The 19,260-nt window shown below is 34.8% G+C and overlaps 1 protein-coding gene and 1 long non-coding RNA gene across 3 annotated transcripts; one reads left to right on the top strand and one right to left on the bottom strand.

Annotated features, from left to right (window-relative positions):
• The first annotated feature begins 230 nt into the window (after positions 1 to 230).
• On the top strand, positions 231 to 2,320 carry LOC124436793. The gene is made up of 2 exons (XR_006945490.1): positions 231 to 351; positions 1,650 to 2,320. It is a non-coding gene; the product is annotated as an uncharacterized LOC124436793 (long non-coding RNA).
• Positions 958 to 19,039, bottom strand: LOC124436792. Of its 2 annotated transcripts, none has more exons than XM_046986763.1 (6): positions 19,033 to 19,039; positions 14,180 to 14,184; positions 7,211 to 7,340; positions 6,408 to 6,543; positions 5,887 to 5,975; positions 958 to 1,754 (listed from the first exon to the last, which is right to left on the bottom strand). In XM_046986763.1, exons 3-6 carry the CDS (start codon positions 7,298 to 7,300, stop codon positions 1,620 to 1,622), a joined length of 450 nt encoding a protein of 149 aa, XP_046842719.1. In that variant the 5' UTR covers positions 7,301 to 7,340; positions 14,180 to 14,184; positions 19,033 to 19,039; the 3' UTR covers positions 958 to 1,619. The 2 variants fall into 2 exon arrangements, 1 of the variants encoding a protein (XP_046842719.1); XR_006945489.1 differs by lacking the exons at positions 958 to 1,754; positions 14,180 to 14,184 and adding exons at positions 4,880 to 5,056; positions 5,137 to 5,340.
• Between the last annotated feature and the right edge of the window lie 221 nt (positions 19,040 to 19,260).

Below are 19,260 nucleotides of genomic sequence, written 5' to 3'. Positions count from 1 at the left end.
AAACTTGAAAGAAAAATTAATGAAAAATCGAGAATTCTAGATTCGATTCTTCCAACTTTCGAAAGCATTCTTAAACTTGCAAACGCAACACGTAAGGCCGGCGAGTCATCAAAGTATTAATATGTAATTGCAACCTCTGATTGGAGTTTCAAATTTAAATTGACGTCGAAAGATGAATGGAATTATTGCAATGTGGGAGTTTCACATTTATATTGGATGCAGAAGTAACGGTGGACACACGGTATACGCTTACCGACCGCTCAAGTAGAGAGTTCACTTGACACTCGGCTGGACAAGTAACTCGAGAAAAAGAAGAAATCTTCATTGTAAGTAGTTTTCTTACGAAGCAAGGTAATGTTTAGTAATGTATTCTGCAATTTACATGACGCTCATTGATGTCCGCACAAAGGACGTCACAGCATTGATTTTGCACGACCAGCGTGCTTAAAAACTTCATACTTACAAAACGGTTAAAACAATTGCTGTAAAAGACTGTGTTACATGCACGAAAAGCCAGTGTAGCAACCGGTACAGCAGCAGTAGTCCAATCTGATAATGCTTTACGGAATCTTTCGATAATTCGTGCAAACATCTTCTCACACATGTTGCTAATTATTTGAGCAATCAAGAGATTATTTGTAACATGCTTGTACCTTGTACCTCTTGGGACATCTCAAATGTCGTAAAATTTGCCATCATCAACGCAATTTGAGCTAAAAGCTTGGAGTTTTTGGGATTGTTGCCGATTTTGAAATTACTTAAATAATTAAGTTCGTGCATTCGACGATCAATCTAAACTTAATCCGAGTGTAAGATTAATTTGTGCGAGTTCAGTTTTATTGAATTGACGTATTTTCAATGCATCAAAACGAAATGAACGGTGAAATAAGAGCGACATAGTTAAATGTGAAATGAAAAATAGGGAGGTGCTCAGGAAAATTACAAATTCATCCAATATTTATCGAATACACAATCAATGTAATAGAATTTTTGAAAAAATGAGATGTTACTTTAACCCTATCTGAGGGAGATAAGCTTTAGTTATTTGTATTCTGTAGATGTCCATAGATGTCCATAGCTATCCATACATTGACAATAAATAAGTGCTTGATTTCTCTAAACATATCGAGAGCGATGACCATATTTTTAAACGACTCAAACTGCGTGTGAATAAATTTTTACAAATTTCATGAGATGAGACTTGAAAAGTTGAAAAATTAAGGCAAGCAGAGTCTGCATTTGGTAATATTTGCATGAAATAGGGAAAAATAATTTAAAACCCATATCCTTTTCCACTTCCCAAGAGCTCTTGAAAGCAATTGGGCATTCATCCACAGGAACACATACCGTAAAAAAAATTATAGCGTGCCTTGATAAAAACAAACACCACGTTGGGCTTCACGTTGACAAGTCGCCTCGATTTCGTGCAAGCTTTTGCATGCAAATCGCGATTAAATGCAAATGCATATTGCTGACAATTATTTCATCGCTCATTCTGATAGCCTTCGCAGCTGCCAAAATGCCATTTAAGACATAAACTTTTCCAATGTCGAATGCCTTGGACAGCAAGAAAGCTCGCTCGCCTCGCTGCTCATTATGAACACCCGAACGATATACAATTATTGAAAATCATCGTTTTTCCCTCGCAGATAAGACTTTGAAAGCTCGCACAATGGACAAGAGGATCTGGTTTCTTCTGCTCCTGCTGTTAGGTGAGCAGGCTTGGCCAGCGGATTGTACAACATGCTACAGTCCTATGGATAACGAGATGGAAGTAATTGGACACTGTGCAACTTCATGTTACAATGGAGCACTTGTTAAGTCAAGAAAATGCCATCACGGTCTACGCTGCTGCATACCAAATATCCTCAGAAGAACCTTGCTGATCTGAGTAAGCGCCGTACACAAAACACGAGCGACCACAATTCAAAAAGAATTGGAAGAGATATGACGTTAACATTTGGTGAACTTTACACGGTCCTTGGATTTTATCTTTGTTGACTTTGGCAACTTATACTTTTTGACAACATTTTTATTTTAAAATCAAACTTAAGTCTTTTGTTAGAATATCATAGAGATCTGTGTAGGAGAAAGGGTGCAGTGACATATTGGCCTCCAAAGCTATTTGTTTTGTCGCATGCTTTTCACGCACAAACACACGCATGCGTAAAGGATAACATATCAGACACTCAAATTATGGAGCTTTTAGTTTATATCGTGATTTGTGATTGGTAAAATTTGGTATTACTAATTAGTGAGAGTAAAAAGGGTGGCAAACATTTTCTAAATAAATATCAATCTTTGGAAAACATTTCATCAATATTTTGTGAAAAGATACATTTAGTTATTAACACATGACATGACATGACAATGGCGTGCCAAGTGAGATGTACTAGGACCTTCAGAGCTTTTTCGAACATTCGTTTGAGCTTCGATGCATCGCTCTCCTTTTTCTTATTTCTGACTAACACAGCCAAAGAATATATGAGAGTTTCGGAGAGCCTTTAGGGCAAACCCTTTTTACTGTTCAAGTACAAAATTATGAGTCTTAAAGTCATGCTTTGCGCGCTTGGTTAACTTCATTTTGGGGATTCTAAAAACAGCGGCTTTCGTATTTTGCTTTATGCAAATAAGTACACTTCATACGAAACTTCGGGTGTGAAACCATAAGCGCTAAGCGAGCTAAGCATGACCTTGAGACCAGGGGCGGATCCAGCTTCGTATATGAACTTAGGCACAATGTCGCACCGTTAGCGCAACTTTTCTATGGGGTCCAGAAGCATGTCCCCGGTAAAATTTTAAAATTGGATTGCAGAAAACGCTATTTCCTGCGTTTTACAGTTGGAAAGCTAAAACTCTTGCTCATAAATCATTGATTTATGATAATTTCGTTCAATATCAGAGCTCATCAGCATGCCTAGGAAACTCGCAGTAAAATATGCTTTGAGGGCTTCTGACATTTTATGTCAATTTATCAAATGAAGTTGCCAACAAAAAAAATCAAAAAATGTTTGTAGATGTCCATTGTTCAGGGAAGTAAAGTCCTGAGAGCGATTGCTTGTGTTTATATTGAATGAGGTTAGCAGCAGTCATCTTTACAGTCAAGAGTTTAAAAAGGCATCAAAAACTTTCACTCCTTACTAGAAAGCTAGTCAATTCTTCTTTTGTCTTTTGCAAAAAGATCTATATTCTTTTCTATATCTGAATTAATGTCCTGATTAATATACAATAAAGCAAGACCATTTAACCTGTCAGCAGCCATAGTACTTCTTGTATAGTTCTTTAATCTTCGCAAAGCAGAGAACGATCTCTCACACTCACAAGAAGTGACTGGAATAGTACTTAAGATCTTTAACAATACTTTTATGTTCTCAAAACCTGGGACATTTACCTGTGAGATATACCATATGGATGAGCCTTAGTTGTCATGGTTGTCTGAGTAGGACCAGAAGGTGTAAACCTCAACTTTGTTTGTATACTGGGCTTTTTAGCTTGTGACAAGTGACTACTTCCCTTTCTTTTAGTTCCCTTCCCACTAAGTATCAAAGGCACATAATGACTGTGTTTGAATGCAGTTGCTTGAGGAGCTAAGCCTTCAAAGCTAAACAAAACTCACAAATAATTACTAGTAGAAGCACAAGCCCTAGATAGAATTTGAGGTTCAATTCTTTGGTTAAATATTAAATTCCCTTTATAAGCACCAGAGTATATGTCAGGATAATAAGAAAAAATGCTACAGGATGTAACTGAAGAGAGTGCCAACAAACAAACAAACGCAGTCCATGACATATCTTTTGCATTTAACACAGCTTCTGCCCTGACCAGTTTAGCAACAGAACAACCACTTCCAGCACTATCAAAAGCTTCAGAAGAGACTGACATGGCCACCATGCTTGAGATAGGATCAAAGTGTTTGTTATGCTGAGTTTCAAAAAGATTATTATAATCAGCAAAATAATAATCAGCAAATAAAAATAATTCTATAGAGGTCATCAGCCTCAAAATAGTCACCACAAAGTTGTCACCAACAAGCAGAATTGACAATGAACTATAGAGGCAGTTGCCATTTGTAGCAGATCTGAAATAATGTTATGCAAATTTCAAATATCATGCTTCAGTTTATTTTTGTATATGTTATCTTAAGTACACTAATGAGCACATCAAGAAATAAATCAATAGAAACGTTTTAAATATGATCGAAATTCGAAAATTTGTTTTGTTTTGAATCACATAAATAAAACACAAATGACAAATCCATCGGGCATCACATCAAGTCAATTCATATTTGCTTATATATTCTTGTGTAAGCATGCATGCATAACATGTCATAAGTTTTCTAACCTTAAGGCTACCAAATTTGTGTTCTTTGTCTTGGCACTCTGCGGTATGTAAAATTCGGCATTGATATTTCGGAAAATATCAACACCGAGACGATCCAACAAACTATCGCTGGTAACAATGCTTTTGACTTTCAGGCAATCCAACATCTCTCCGTAGAGTTGAGCCATAAAAGTCTCATCTTTCCTCGTAAAAGCATCTTCGACTCGGTCTGTGAAAGATGCCATGCTTCTCATTAATATTGTTGGTTTTGAAGCTCAAAGATAAAACATCAGCTATCAACAATCTCAATCTGTGCTGAATTTCGCACAACACCGCTGGAACATTTCAGCAAAAACGGTGGCTCGTTAGTCAGCACAACGGCAATAAACCAATCAAGAGACAGATTTTAGTCTCCAAATTCAGCACAATTTAAGGCGTGCTGACTCTGTGCGGGTTAGCTATGGGTATTTCTCCCGCAAGTGAAATATAAGTATTTTTAGCCACTTGATCCCTTAATCCCATGGTTAATCTAGGTCCTGGAAACAATAACATTGCTCAGTGAATGCAAGTTGTTGCACTATTTTCTCATAATACTATTTAACCCTGACAATATGTTTATTTTTCTAATGCTTTCGTTGTGAGGACACAAAAAAATTATTTAATTTTCGGATAAAGAATTCATGATCATTATTCACACAACGAAACAAACTACACCATGCCAAGACGAGACTCGAACCTGCAAAAGACGAATAGAAAAATGCTCTTGGTCCTTTCGACAAAACGGACTTCATTCCACATGCGGCAAATTGTTTTTACCTTCAACTAGGGGCATTTAAAATTTGATTAATTTTTTCTTCTGCTGTGAAGAATTTAACTACGTCGCGTGCTGAATGTGACGTAGTCTCAACCCGCCCCTGCTTGAGACTTATTCTCTAGCATCCAACTGTTTGCGGCGAGCTATTTCGTAGAAGATGTTTGCAATGTCAGTCCGTGCATGTCTTTTACATCATCTTTCAATATCTAAGGAAAAAGTTTGTTTTAAGCTCTAGTTTTGTCTTAAGTAGAAAAGGTGAGGAGAAAAGAAACTTGAGAAAACGAAATGGGTAAGCAAGAGAAGAAGCAAGTAAAAATTTTGCATGGCTTGAAAATAAGTATAAAAATATCAACATTAACTAGTCCTATGGCTACAGCAGCAGAGCTGACTATCATGTTAAACAATAATCCCAGCTCACATTTGAACAGGTATTATAATGAACTGATCAATTGGTGCAGGCAACCAAAGTGAAAAGAGACCCCTGGCAAGTATAACTGCTATAACTTAAATATTATAAGATTGTTCAACCAATCAGATTCAGGGCACACTTTCCCATCAGTATTTCCTCAATACTTCATGAAACACAATTTAAAGATAGTGCAAAGTCAGTTTTTGTGAGAACTGACCATCCCAAACAGACTGCAATACAGCTGTATAAAATGCCTTGATGAACAATGATTTTTATATTCTACTGGAAAGATAATAACGAAAGAAAAGCCAGCCAAAAACAAGTTTTAAAAACATAGACTTACATCATTTATAATTCTGTGTTGTTGTATGGTGCGCTTTCCCTCAAATTCTGACGACTCCACTAATATTCTGTACATGGAACCACAGCCACCTAAAGTGCAGAAGTAGTGTTACAAACCTTTTCATTGAAACTGCTGTCCAAACATACTGTAGATTCAAATGTAAAAAAGTATGTTAAATGCCTAGCTCCCTTCAAGACCCCCCTAAAAGGTCAGGTACATTGCCTGACAGTTTTGAGAGGGGACAAGTTGAGTCAAGTCTCAGAGTCCAAACTCTTAAGTAATCTTGTGTAGAAAAACTATAAGATTTTTACATTTGATGAAAACAGTTAAAGCCATAAGCAATAAAATGCTAAATCTCGTACAGTAGATGCCTGTTGGTAAAATACCTCTACCAATCATGCAGATCTTAAAACAATGGCAGTCAATAGTCTAAGAAACTTGTGAGAGACCAACTTTGCAGTTTACATCACTAGGGTGTATTCTATGGTGGAATAAAAAAATATGGTTAATTCAAAGCATGCCTGATATGTCTTCTACTTCAATTTTTGAAGCATTGAGATTTGATTTAATCTTTTCAGCTATCCGTCTTTCTTCTTCATTTCGGGCAATAACATTGGCATAGAATGCTTTCTGGCTTTTCAAAAGCAAACATTCAACCTATATAATGATTATAAACTACCATTTTATAAATGTGTAGATTAAAAAGTATCCTAACATCAACTAAGGGAGGTCAGTTTTTATCAATTTAGTAAAATAATTGAAGGGGTTAGAACATCCATGCTTTAATTTTGTTCATCTTTAATCCATAGGCATTGCCAATCAGGCCCAATCACAAGGATATACTTGATTTAAAACGTCATATGAATAAATTTCAAACGTTTCTGGTTGAATATTACCACAACAAAAGACAAGGCATTGAACTGACTTCATCTTACAGCAAAGCTATTTTGAGGCCTGTTTTACCCAAACCAAAAAATCTAATTTTTTAGCTGTTCAAAATTCAGTTACATACACCTAAACCAAGCACGACAGGTGAGGTAGCCAACTCCAGGACCCTGACAGTCTGAGTCTGACTTCGGAATGCAATCAAGAAAACGCGATTAAGATCAATGAACAGGGCAAGATTGAAAGTTTTCCAAACTTGTAGATAAACACAAGAGTGCTCATATGGAGATAGGCAAGCGTTGATGTGTGATAGCGAAGCAAAGAAATCTTTTGCTCAAGACAAATTATGTAATCTAACTGACAGGACAACTGGACAAGTCCCTTCAGACAAAACATATTTGTATCTTTAAAAGTCAGAAGCAACATGTCGTGCACAAACCTCTTTCTTATATAATCCCAAACGATATTGGTGTTTAAATGGTAAAACTCGCCAAGTATTAAAATAAAACTTCCCCAGTAATGTCGCCATTCGATATGAAATTTTGAAGTACAAATTATACTTCTTTCCTCTTGCGCAATTGCCTTTGCTAGCCTGCGTAAAGGCACAATCAGGGGCATTTATTATAACATTTGTACAAATTGACTGACACAATGATTTGACGTTTTACAATTAGTGTCGTCGGTAAATATAATATCGCCATAACGTTTATCAACAATAGACAGAAATTAATCATTTTTATGGTGATTTTAATCGTGTTACCAATATTCAACACATCCCTATATGCTCACGAAATGCTTTGTCGATTGATTTGGAGTTAACTTGAGTTTTCCTTGAGATTTTTCTCAAGTTGAGAGTTTCAGAAAACATTATATGCCATTTTGATTTGCTGGTTACCAATCGTAACGAATGCAGTCACTTAAAAAATATTTTTTAAATTCTTCATTTGATTAGCTTATTATTGATATAGAGCTCTCCTATTGTTTAACTAAAAGTTCAGGTAGATCTTCTCTTGTTGAAGTTGCCGGGAACATCAATTCAAGATATTAATATCAAGTCAAGTTGACAAGATCTACTACTTAATCTACATGGTTGATGTCGGCCAATCAGCGAACACTTATATTAAGAAAAAATACCCATCGCTAAAGTAATGCTTGCCTAGCTTAAGAGAAACTAAAAATTACTATTTTCCTTTCGAGTTACAAAAACTTGTATCAAATATGAAATAGGTCCCTGCATGTTGTAATGAATTAAAAAATATAGAGAGCTGAAAACGCACTGAAAAAATTTCTATTATTAATCTTGGTTGACAAATACATCCTGTCGTGTTTTCTCAACCTCCTTCTCGTGGCTTTTTATACTTTCTAAGAGACTGATTACATGGTCCCCCTGGCTAACCGACATTCAGCGAGGCGTGAGAGAATTTTGAGGCATTACAAAAAGTCAAAACTGCAAGCAAGTTACAACTATTGTGAAAAAAGTATAGTACAAGTAAAGTAGAGTATGCGGTGAAAGTGCAGGGAAGAATGAATTTTATGCAAGGAATTCTCTCAATACCTAAACATACAAGACAGCAACGTCGTAAAGAGAGATAACAATGGCAAATGGATGTGGTATCCACAGGCGACAGGAGGGGGTGAAATTATACGTTTTGATAGCAGTGAAATTTATCCCAAGTATAGAATATATGATCGTGTGTCTTTTGCATTTCATGTGCCAGAAGAAGAGATATTTAAGACCAATGATTTGGAAAATTCATTAATTGTATCTAAAACTCTAAGTTTGTAGCCATAATTCAGTTAAGGATTTTACAGTGATTGTTTAATAAATTGTAAACGAAAGCATATAAGCTGATTTCCATCGTTATTGGATAGTTTGAGATGTAAATTTTCAAAACGTGACATAGACATTTACAATTTGTATCAATATTTTAGTGAATACCAATCACAATATATCACATTGAATCAACTCCCTGTCTCATTGACTAGCTGGTTCATTGTGGATATTTCGTTGCCACATATCGTTTAAACACAACTACAGTATTATGACCGAGAGCGCATACTAAACTTATAAATTTAAACAGGTTCTTTCTTATACATCAAATTGTTCAAGAAATATATGCTAATTTTTAAACACTATATCTACAATCTGATTTGCATATTTGACGAAAACAGTTTTGTTTGAGTGAAGATGAAACTCGCAGTAGGGCAAGTCGTAGCACGCAATGAAATCCAATTTTTCTGTTGTTGTCATTGCAACTCGATCCAACTATTCGTTTGCGAAAATGCGTACGGTGTCTAATATATAATATATCAATCCTAACACGGTTTTTTAATATGCACATGAAAAACTTGTGACTTGGACTTGATTTGAACTCACACCTTCGGGATACTAGTGTCTAAACCGAGGTACGTTTGGGAGCACTAGAGATCAGATAAGTGCAGGTCGACCGCAGGTGGAGAGTTTTCACAGACATGTCCGAGGTTTGCGTATGCCAGTGCAAGCATAGAAAAAATCTTTTATTTCTTTTATAAAGCAACACTAATGCGAAACAAATGTGTTTGTATTTCAACGAGCATTGATGATTGATTTGTAAATTCTATTTCAGATCATATCGACCTGTACAAGCTAATGCAAACACAACGAAAGACCAATCAACGCACGGGTTGTATTTTTTATATTTTAGGAAAATAAACTATGTAATCCAACATATGACTTTATAGTTGAAAAAAATTCAACTACATTGTGTGTGTTAACATATCGGACTTCTTAGAAAATGATATCGTATATTACTTCCGTGTAGACAAATGTCAATATAAACGCTTCTGTAGACCAATAAAAAACATTCATGTGGCGCTAAGCAATGATCGTCAGTTAGGGAGAAAATACGAAAATATTATTTTCCATTCAGAGTTAAATGTCTTGAAAAAACTTGTATTAAACGAGATTAGATCGGTGCAAGTATTAATAAATTTAAATGTGTGAGTGGAAACACATCGTGAAAGCTTTTAAAAGAATTGGTTGGTACATCCTACAGCTCATAAACTTTTCTCATTTTCTCTCAACCACACTCCTCGAGGATCATATTTTAAGGATGCACGTAACTTGTTTAGGAATTTGTATCAACACAAGATCATTGAATATTGTAAAATAGTTTAGCCATGGCAATGTCACAGATAGAATGGATTGACGGTATGTGCAACAGTGGCGGTATAGAACGTATTTGCCCAAAACGACACGTACAACAGAAAGAGTGGAAGAATCCTGAATGGAATGAAGGATTTGATTGAAATTGGGAGTACGACTACATATCAGACTACGAATGCCCTTTTCCTTACCCATGGCCAAATGGTAACCATGAACCAATTCTCGACGAGCTCAGCACAGAAGAGCTGGATATTTTGCAGTCTTTCAAACAGCAAGGATATCCAATCGCAATCAAAAATCTGGTACATTGCACAAATAATAAGGATGGTGTAATTACCTCTCACGGCTTTATAGGAGGAGAAAAAAAGATCAACGAGACTAACGACGAGGACGTCTATGCTGATCTGTGTTGGTGGGCTCCACGCATTGAAGAAGATGATGTCAATAATTTGCAAGATCACATGGAAAATTGTTTCTTAAATGTCTTTGATCACGATATCAACATAAGGAATGACATTAAAGATCAGTTTGGAATCTCCTATGCATTTCGCGTGTATTCTAAGAACAGACAAGGCAAAAAATGTAGCCATTACTTTCAGTATCCAATCGACGATTTGCTTGAATATTATCAAGATTACATTGACGATGAGAAGATGGAGTTTCGAATATTGGGAACCTTTGCATACACAACAAAAGTAGAATACAACGTTCTAGTATGCAGTGAAAGCGCGGGGAAGAATGAATTTTCTCAATACCCACACATACAAGAGAGCAACGTCGTAAAGAGAGATAACGAAGGGAAATGGAAGTGGTATCCACAGGCGACAGGAAAGGATGAAATCAAGCGTTTTGATAGCAGGATTATTTTCCCCAAGTATAGACGTTATGATTGTTTGTCTTTTGCCTTTCATGTGCGAGAAGGAGAGATATTTTATATCAATAACTTGGGAACACATTTACATGAAATATAATCGGAGATTTCCAGTGATTTAAAGCAAGCTTCATCACGTTACTATCCAAAACAATAATCTATTTACAGACAAATGATGTGCGGAAGAAATCTTCAAGTTCAAAGACACAATTCTGATCAAGATTTTACAGTGATCGCTTTGTAAATTGTAAACAAAAATTGAGAAATCAGCTGAGTAAACCTTAATGATAGTAGAACATTTCCAAGCGACCTACGAATTTTTAAAGTTAATCATCATTGTGACCAGGGATATACCGAGTGGAAAGCGAATTCTTAATATAAATATCAGAGCCCAGCAAAGTGCTTTTAAAAGAGCCATTTAATACAAAATAACATATAAAAAAATATTTATTTATAAGTGTAACGTTTCGTCTTGACTCTGAAGACATCATCAGACAGTATTAACTTACAAGTATAGAGGGATATATATATAATGGCTATTTACATAATATTAAATTACATGGTGGGATGAAAACGTGATAGTAAATATGGGATAAGATGGTATGACGTGGGATAAGTAGAAACACGAAAGAGACAAAAAAGAAACACAAACATTCACAAAGTATACTGAGTAATCATCATTTGTAGGTTATAAAGATCTTTGAAAATTAAAATTTGTACACATCAACTCGTCGAGAAGCGCACGTTATAATATTTTCTTTAGATCCAGAAAACACATCATATGTATGTTTGACAGTTTATAAATATTGTTACTAGACACTTGGTTTGTTATAACGTGTAGAAAATGCGCACATACTGGATGAAATACAAACTCAGGGACAAACACAAACTCAGTGACCGTCACACACCGCCATTGTATGAGCAACGCATGAATTCTATAATGTATAGACCGCTTAACTTACGACAGGAACTTCAAACAATTATTTCAATATTTTAGAAATTTCAATAGCAATTTAATAAATGGAATCAAGCACATAGTTTATATGATCAATTTAGCTTTCATTTTTTATATATTTTGGAGAAGGAAAGTCGCAATAACAACCAGGGGCTTGGGAAGACGTGAGTGCATGTCTGATATCTATACACCTACAACTTTTGGAGTGTGCCTCATCGTTTATACTATGTTTTTACAGCTGTACTAAATTTTCCAATTAATGAACGCGGGAACCATCCAGTTTCCGAGGAATTTTAAACGGTCTGTAATGTCAGCTTACAAAACAAAATTAGATGCGTTTACTTTCACGTTTAAGTTACAACGTCATTTAAACATTCTGCCAAGGGCGCAGGAAACCTGTTTAAGTTGCAGGAGGGGGCATAAACTTCCAGGGTACTTGTCTAGTGAAAAGGGCTTACAACGTTGGTGCGAATTATTTTCTACTGTTAAAATTACCTTACTATGCTAATGACTCATAGAAACCAATAATACATATCCTTTGCCGTAAAAATATTGAAAAGACTTATCCACGTTTTAAAAAATTTTTCTGCCAAATGCCAAATCGAATTCCTTAATTTGTTTGTGCACATCGAGCAAAAGGTAATAATATAAAATAACTTGTGAGAAACCTTTCCATAAAATGAGATCTTTTAGCAGATGCAGTAGTTAAAAGGAAGCAACAATTATATATATGCAACAAAGAAGTATTAGCTGCATCATGATTAAAAGTGTCATTAAACCGTACGGGTACAGCTCATGCAACTAAGTAAAAGCTTTTTAAAAGAGTCCTCATCTAAAAACATTTGACGCAACAATTTGTTGCAACAGAATAACAAGTGTGACACGTTACACGCATGTTTCACGTAAGCGTGAAAAAATAAATGAAAGCTGTAAAATAATCGTTGAGAAGTCGCTTTTCAAGGAAGTTTTCTTTCATCCGTAGTAAATCAAATAAATAATGAGATCAAAAGGTTCTATTATATAAACTATACCTGTTGTGACAGGATGGAGTCTGCTTACCAATGTGTTTCTGCCAAAATGAAACATTATCTGCCAAAATGAAACATATTCATCCATACTGCTCTTCAACAATAGTTTTGTTTCATCATTTACCAGTTATAAAACACTGTCTGATTTTTTATATACGTAAATAAAAATGCATGAAATTATTACCTACTTTCTTAGAACAACAGATGACATTTACACGCATTTGAATCAGTTGAAGTTGTTCTGAATACCAACTATAAATAAAGGCATGATCTCTTCTCACGAGTACGTCGTTACAGTTTATGCCTGACTATATACGTGAAACTCTGAAGGAAGACGTACATTATTTCCGTGTGACAGAAGCCAATCAGTATACTGGCTGCTGTTAGTCAATAAGTAAACTTTTGTTACGCAAAAAAAAATTCGCCAAGCTCAGCAACATGTCGCTATAAACAACTATTCCTCCTGGGTTAAAAATAAGAAGTAGTTTGCTGTATGTAGTGATCAATCTTAAATAAATTTAGGCTTGAAGAGCACTATAAAAGCTTCTTAAGGATTTGATTTGTACATCCTATAATACATCTTTAATGCAAACCTATTGTGTACACATTAGTTTAAAAGTACATCCTCTTTTAATCTCTCTACCTCACTCCTCAATGACTATATTTTTAGAAGCACGCAAACAAAACTCTTATTTGTCGTATTGCATTTGCATTCACTAAGCAAAATAAATTAGAACACAACTCATCAATTGGTCAAATCTTTTTCTTACTAAATTCATAACTAATGGCATAATTGTAAAGGTACTTTGAATTTAAAATTAGGGATTATAATATGTTTTACCCAATCTTCTTTGACTCGCATTTTCTTTTATACTGAGAGAGCATTGAAATCCATTCAGCCATGGCAGAATCAGGAAAAAAAACATGAATAAACGGTATAAGCAAGCATGGTAAAGAACTTATTTGCCCAGGAAATCACGTTAAGCAAAGCGAGTGGAAGAATCCGGAATATGAAGTTGGAAAAGTGGAAAGCATATCTACGTCTCAGACTACGAATCGCCTTTTTCTTATCCAGAAGAGATCTAAGAGCCAACTCTCAGTGAGCTTCACAAAGACAAACGAAATATTTTGCTGGGTGCTAAACAGCAAGGATATAGAATCCCAATCAAAAACCTGGTACATTGCACATCAAATAAGGGCGGCATAATTGGATCTAACGGGTTTAAAGGCGGGGAAGAGAAGATTAACGAGACGAGCAATGGGGACGTATACGTTTATCTGTCATGGTGGAGTCCAGCATCCCTCCATACGACTGTTAATGATCTGCGAAATCATAAGAAAAATTGTTTCTTAGGTGTTGTTGATCCTAACATCCCCAACATGGATGAAATTATAAGCAACTTTGGAACCTCCGCTGTGTTTCTTGACTATTCTTCTCGTTTCTCCGAAATTCAGTGATACCAGTTATTCAAAGCACGTTTTAGCCTGTTAATAACCAAAACAGTGATCTGCTTAAAAGCTAAACTTCTTTAAAAGAATCTAATAAGATGAAAACCAAATGCTAACACAACTTTGCAATGACCTTTTTGTGAAATTAAAAAAAATTAAAGCCGTTTATGAATAGACATCGCATGATACTAATTGTAAATCGCTTATTTCAAAACGACATGAGATCTACCGTTGTTATGAATTTGTATAGATATTTTAGTGACAGCAATATAATACATTAAATAGAGCTTACGTTCTCTATAATTAATAGCTTTCATTTTCGACACATCACCAAATATTTACATACGTCGTTCGACTAGTTCGAACAAATTCTTACTTTAACACGACAGATCTCATATGTTAAATTTTTTCATCAAACAAGAAACTGACAAACCACCTGTTTTTAAAAAATCCAATAATGAATTGCATGCACATGTAATTAGGAAAAATTATACGAAGCACGTAACTACAAACGTTGTTATGGTTGACAGAATTAGTTGAAAAAATTTTCGTTCGAATTAGTTGATGAAGCTCAAATTTTAACTCTAGAAAACTAAAGTTTGTTTTGAGCGATGAATTGACTTGGTTGTTGAATAATTTAAAAATCTGAATGGAATATTTTTCAATCATTGTATTATATTTCATTTGTTAAACGTAAATACTCGATTTTCGCAGCAAGCTTCTTACATTCATCAACATTCTATTTATAATTTTATTCGTCATTGCCATAAATTCAATTTACTGTGTTTGTTGTTTCTATTTTAAATATGTTTGCCTGGAAAAAATTCTTCAATTTTTTTTTTTGCTTTCTTCGGTTTAGGAGGCTTTACAAGCATGGCTGCCAATGCCAGAAACTCTAAGGAACATATATTTTCCCAGGAACACATATTTCTTATAGTAGAATTTATTTAAAATAATTGATCGATAGCATGCAACGGAAATTGCCACGTATGTTTTCACCTCTTTTACATAACAATTTCATAGCATAATGAGTTTACGACTACGAGATAACATTTAACTTATATATTTTTAGTAAACAAGGTTCTCACAACTTTCATTGTCTATCGTGACGACGTTACAGTTCATAATGAACAAGCTACGTAGCAAGTGTTTACAAGATTCTCTCGAGTTCTCTCAATCTTATTCCTCGAAGATTACATTTTCACAAAGCACACAGCGCGTTTTGCTTTTGCTGAGCTCTAACAACAGTCAAAAAGTTTATAATTTGAGAAACTATTCAACCAAGTCTTATTGTTGGTTGGAAGGTATATGCAATACTGGTAAAGAACGCATTTGCCCAATGAGTCACATTCAACAACAAGAGTGGCTGCCTAAATGGAATGAAGAATTTAATAGACTCAAAACTTACGATCACATCTCTGACTACGAATGTCCTTTTCCTTTCTCAAGACATAAGTCTGATCTAAGAATACTTAGTTCAAACGAACGGATAGTTTTGAAGTCTGCCAAACAGCAAGGATATGCAATCCCAATAAAAAACCTAGCACATTACACAAGTAAAGAAGCTGATATAATTAGATCGAAAGGATTTCTAAGCGACAAAAAGAAGATTAACGAGACAAGTGGTGAGAGCGTATATGCTTATCTCTCTTGGTGGAGTCCAATATTCGACGAAAATACTGTCCGTAATCTGCAAGATCACATGAAAAATTGTTTCTTGGAATTGAACAATCGCAAACTCCATGACATAGATGTGATTAAGAATCAGTTTGGAACCTCTGATGCATTCTTGCCACATACTATTCGCAATCAAGGTCAACAATGTTCCCATAGCTTTATTTACTCAATCGATGAGCTAGTCGAATCCTATCAAGAGCATGTTGGAAAAGCCGAGAAAATCGAGTATAGAATATTAGGAACTTTTGCGTATAAAGTTAAAGTTATGCACAGCGTTCTGGTATGCAGTGAAAGCGCGGGGAAGGATGAATTTTCTCAATACCCACTCATAACAGAACGAAACAGCGTCGTGACGAGAGACAACGAAGGAAAATGGATGTGGTATCCACAGGCAACAGGAACAGAAATAATGCGTTTTGATAGCAGGAAGATTTTCCCTATGTATAGACGTTATGATTGTATATCTTTTGCATTTCATGTGCGACACGGAGAAATATTTAAGACCAATGATGTCGATAAACATTCAAAGAAACTTAACAATTGACCACTTCAGTAGTTCAAAGAATCCTTTTTCTCACCTCTATCTCTAAACAATGATCTACTTACGTGCAAATTGATGCCAAAGAAACCTTTATCATGAAAGTAATGATTCTTTCAATATTTTTACAGTATCCGTTTGGTAAATTCAAAAATACATGAAGCTGTTTTTGATTGACATCGTATGATTTCAAAAGTAAATTATTTTAGCTTAAAATGACAGGGACTTCTAAGAATTGTCTAGTAAAATTTATTGAATCAAATGGCTTTCGTTCACCGCATACTTCAGACAAGCGATTTGTAACGCACGAACACATGTAACTTTAACATGAAGGAGTTCATGTGTTTAATATTCTGTTCTAAAAGATCTTGAATATCATCATGCTCAAAAAGTATGCTAATTTTGACATGCAACGTCTGTTATTTAACATACAAACAAAATAAAACATTCGCGCTCACTTTTACTTTCTCTTTCATGTTGCCATAATATTTGAACATGCTGCTACGTTTTAAACACAAAACAGTGTAACTTTTTAAGTTAGTATTAATTTCCAAGAAAGATGGTCAGGACGGCAAGATCATTGCATTAACAATTGAAGTTGCCAGAAATTTATAGCTACAAGTACTAATGTTGTTTATTACATCGCGCACTAAACATTAGCATAAATAATCAATTCTCATAAGAAAGCGAAAATTTACATTTTTCTATATTTTTAGAGTCATGACCTTCTCGAAAGCAAAAAGTAATTTTAAACTTTGTATCAACGTAAAATAGGTTACCCTTTGAATATAACACAATATTTTTAAACGTAATTTCCGGTTTAAGTTTTACTCAAATGATGGACAAACGAAAACTCGACAAACCACCTGCTTTTAAAAAGTCGAATAATGAATTTCACCTGTCATAATGATTGGAATCATTACGCATTTAAGGTATATAGTCACTATATATTTAAGTCGAGTTTTTTCCATTGAAAAGAAAGCTTCTTAGCAATTTCGATCGTGAGAAAGTACAAGATCGCTTGAGCAAGCTACTGTCCAAATTTTGGGAAGCTTTAATGGTAATCTAGCTAGGAACACCATGCAAAACAAAAAAAATTGTCGACCAATTGTTTCGTCGAGGAGAATAGGAACGTTGTAAAAATTTAGGAATGGCAGAGAACAGGAGATGACAAAAGGCATTAATTTGGTTGAGGATATGGTTATTTATAAATATACATAGATTGTCAACCAATGAAATACCCAACAACAGTAGGACTTCGAATGCCTTTCAACTTACTTATAAGCACAAAGTTTTAAACACAGTGTGTTTGTTAATAATCATCACAGAGAGTACAACAGTTAGACTACAGTGAAATTTCTCAATTCTTTTGAAAGATTCATAAATGCAAGAAAGAAGTTTTCTCGTTTACAACAACGTTTGATGTTTCACGCAGGAAACTTGAAACGATCCTTACAACAATAAAAATTACAATACTTTTTTTCCGATTGATACATGCAAACAAAAGCAACTCAGACCGCCACACCGGCATTGTATGAGCAACACATGATTTCTACAATGTATAGACTGCTTAACTTACATCATCAACTTTAAACAATTATTTGAATATTTTAAAAAAATTCATTAGTGATTTAATTAAATAAATCAAGCACAAAGTATATATAATTACTTGCTTTCATTTTTCACATATTTTGGTGAAGGAAACTGGCCTGTGGTGGATCCGGACTACGTCAAAATAAATAACTGCAGCACGTTTTGGCGTATATTTACATTTCTAAACGCCTTAGAGGCTAGTCCATTGGTAAAATTATATCCTTTAGAAACTATTTTAGTGTTTTTCAGAATGTAATTTGAATTAAAAACTGAGTAACTATAACTTATTTTGACATAAACTGGATCCGCCCATGAAACTCACAATAACAACCAGGGGCTTGGGAAGCCGTATGTGTCTTGGTGTCCGTACACCTGCATTATTTGGAGAGGGTGTTTTTTATAGGAAGAACATTGATTTTGCTTATTGTTTGTTAGTTTGTACTATCGTTTTTACCAAATTTTCAATGGCTCTCTAATGGCAAATCGAATCCCTTATTTATTTGGGCACATCGAGCAAAAGGTTATTGTATTGCTTTTCCATATACTCGTGATTATAATATAAAGTAACTATTGGGAAATCTTTCAGCAGATGCAGTAGATAATTAAAGGAAGCAGCATTTATAAATATTCAGCAACAAATGCAGAAGGTAAGAAAGCAAATGAATTTCTTTCAGGTCCAGCCGTGTGGGAAATTAAAATTTCCATGGTCTTAAAGACACCTATCGACAATTCTTTAACGTGTGATTTGCTTCATTGAGAAATAAAGTTCTGTCCTGTGATTTTTTATAGATGATGTTTCGTGTCGTAGCAATAAAGAGTGTCACTACTCTTACTATAATTCTTTTACCTCTAGCAAATTACTCGACTTAATCAATCTAAGCAACTTTATACCATCACAGAACCACCCAGCAGTCACCCATCTCGTTTATTTGGCATTCTTTATACAAAAAAATCTTCCATTTACAGCAAAACAAAATTTTCACTCATCATATCATACAAAAAAACTTGATCCCACTGCCTTACATTCCACCCTTAATGGTGTTTGTGCCCACAACAACCGTTCCTTTCTATTTGTGGAACATAATATTGTTTTCTTTACAAAAGCACACCCAGACGGGTTTGCTTATTTTAACTTAATTTTAATAATAGCAGTAAGATTAATTTGACCTTTGGTTAATTTGTTTCATCCTTTAAGACAGAAGCAGTCGTTTTCAGGTTGTATTTGCATGATAG

Source organism: Xenia sp. Carnegie-2017, unplaced genomic scaffold, assembly GCF_021976095.1.
Source record: "Xenia sp. Carnegie-2017 unplaced genomic scaffold, XeniaSp_v1 HiC_scaffold_16, whole genome shotgun sequence".
Taxonomy (NCBI): Eukaryota; Metazoa; Cnidaria; class Anthozoa; order Malacalcyonacea; family Xeniidae; genus Xenia; species Xenia sp. Carnegie-2017.
The sequence above is the reverse complement of the archived record's forward strand: the minus strand, read 5'-3'. Positions and strand labels throughout refer to the sequence as shown.

Bases quoted from the DNA above. Each gene is read 5' to 3' on its own strand.
- LOC124436792 (XM_046986763.1), bottom strand. From the start codon at position 7,300: ATGGCGACATTACTGGGGAAGTTTTATTTTAATACTTGGCGAGTTTTA. The intron at 5,976-6,407 runs GCATGCTTTGAA...TCTGCACTTTAG, and splicing joins TGAAGTAGAAGACATATCAG to GTGGCTGTGGTTCCATGTAC. The intron at 1,755-5,886 runs GTAAGTCTATGT...CGTTATCCATAG, and splicing joins AACACAGAATTATAAATGAT to GACTGTAGCATGTTGTACAA.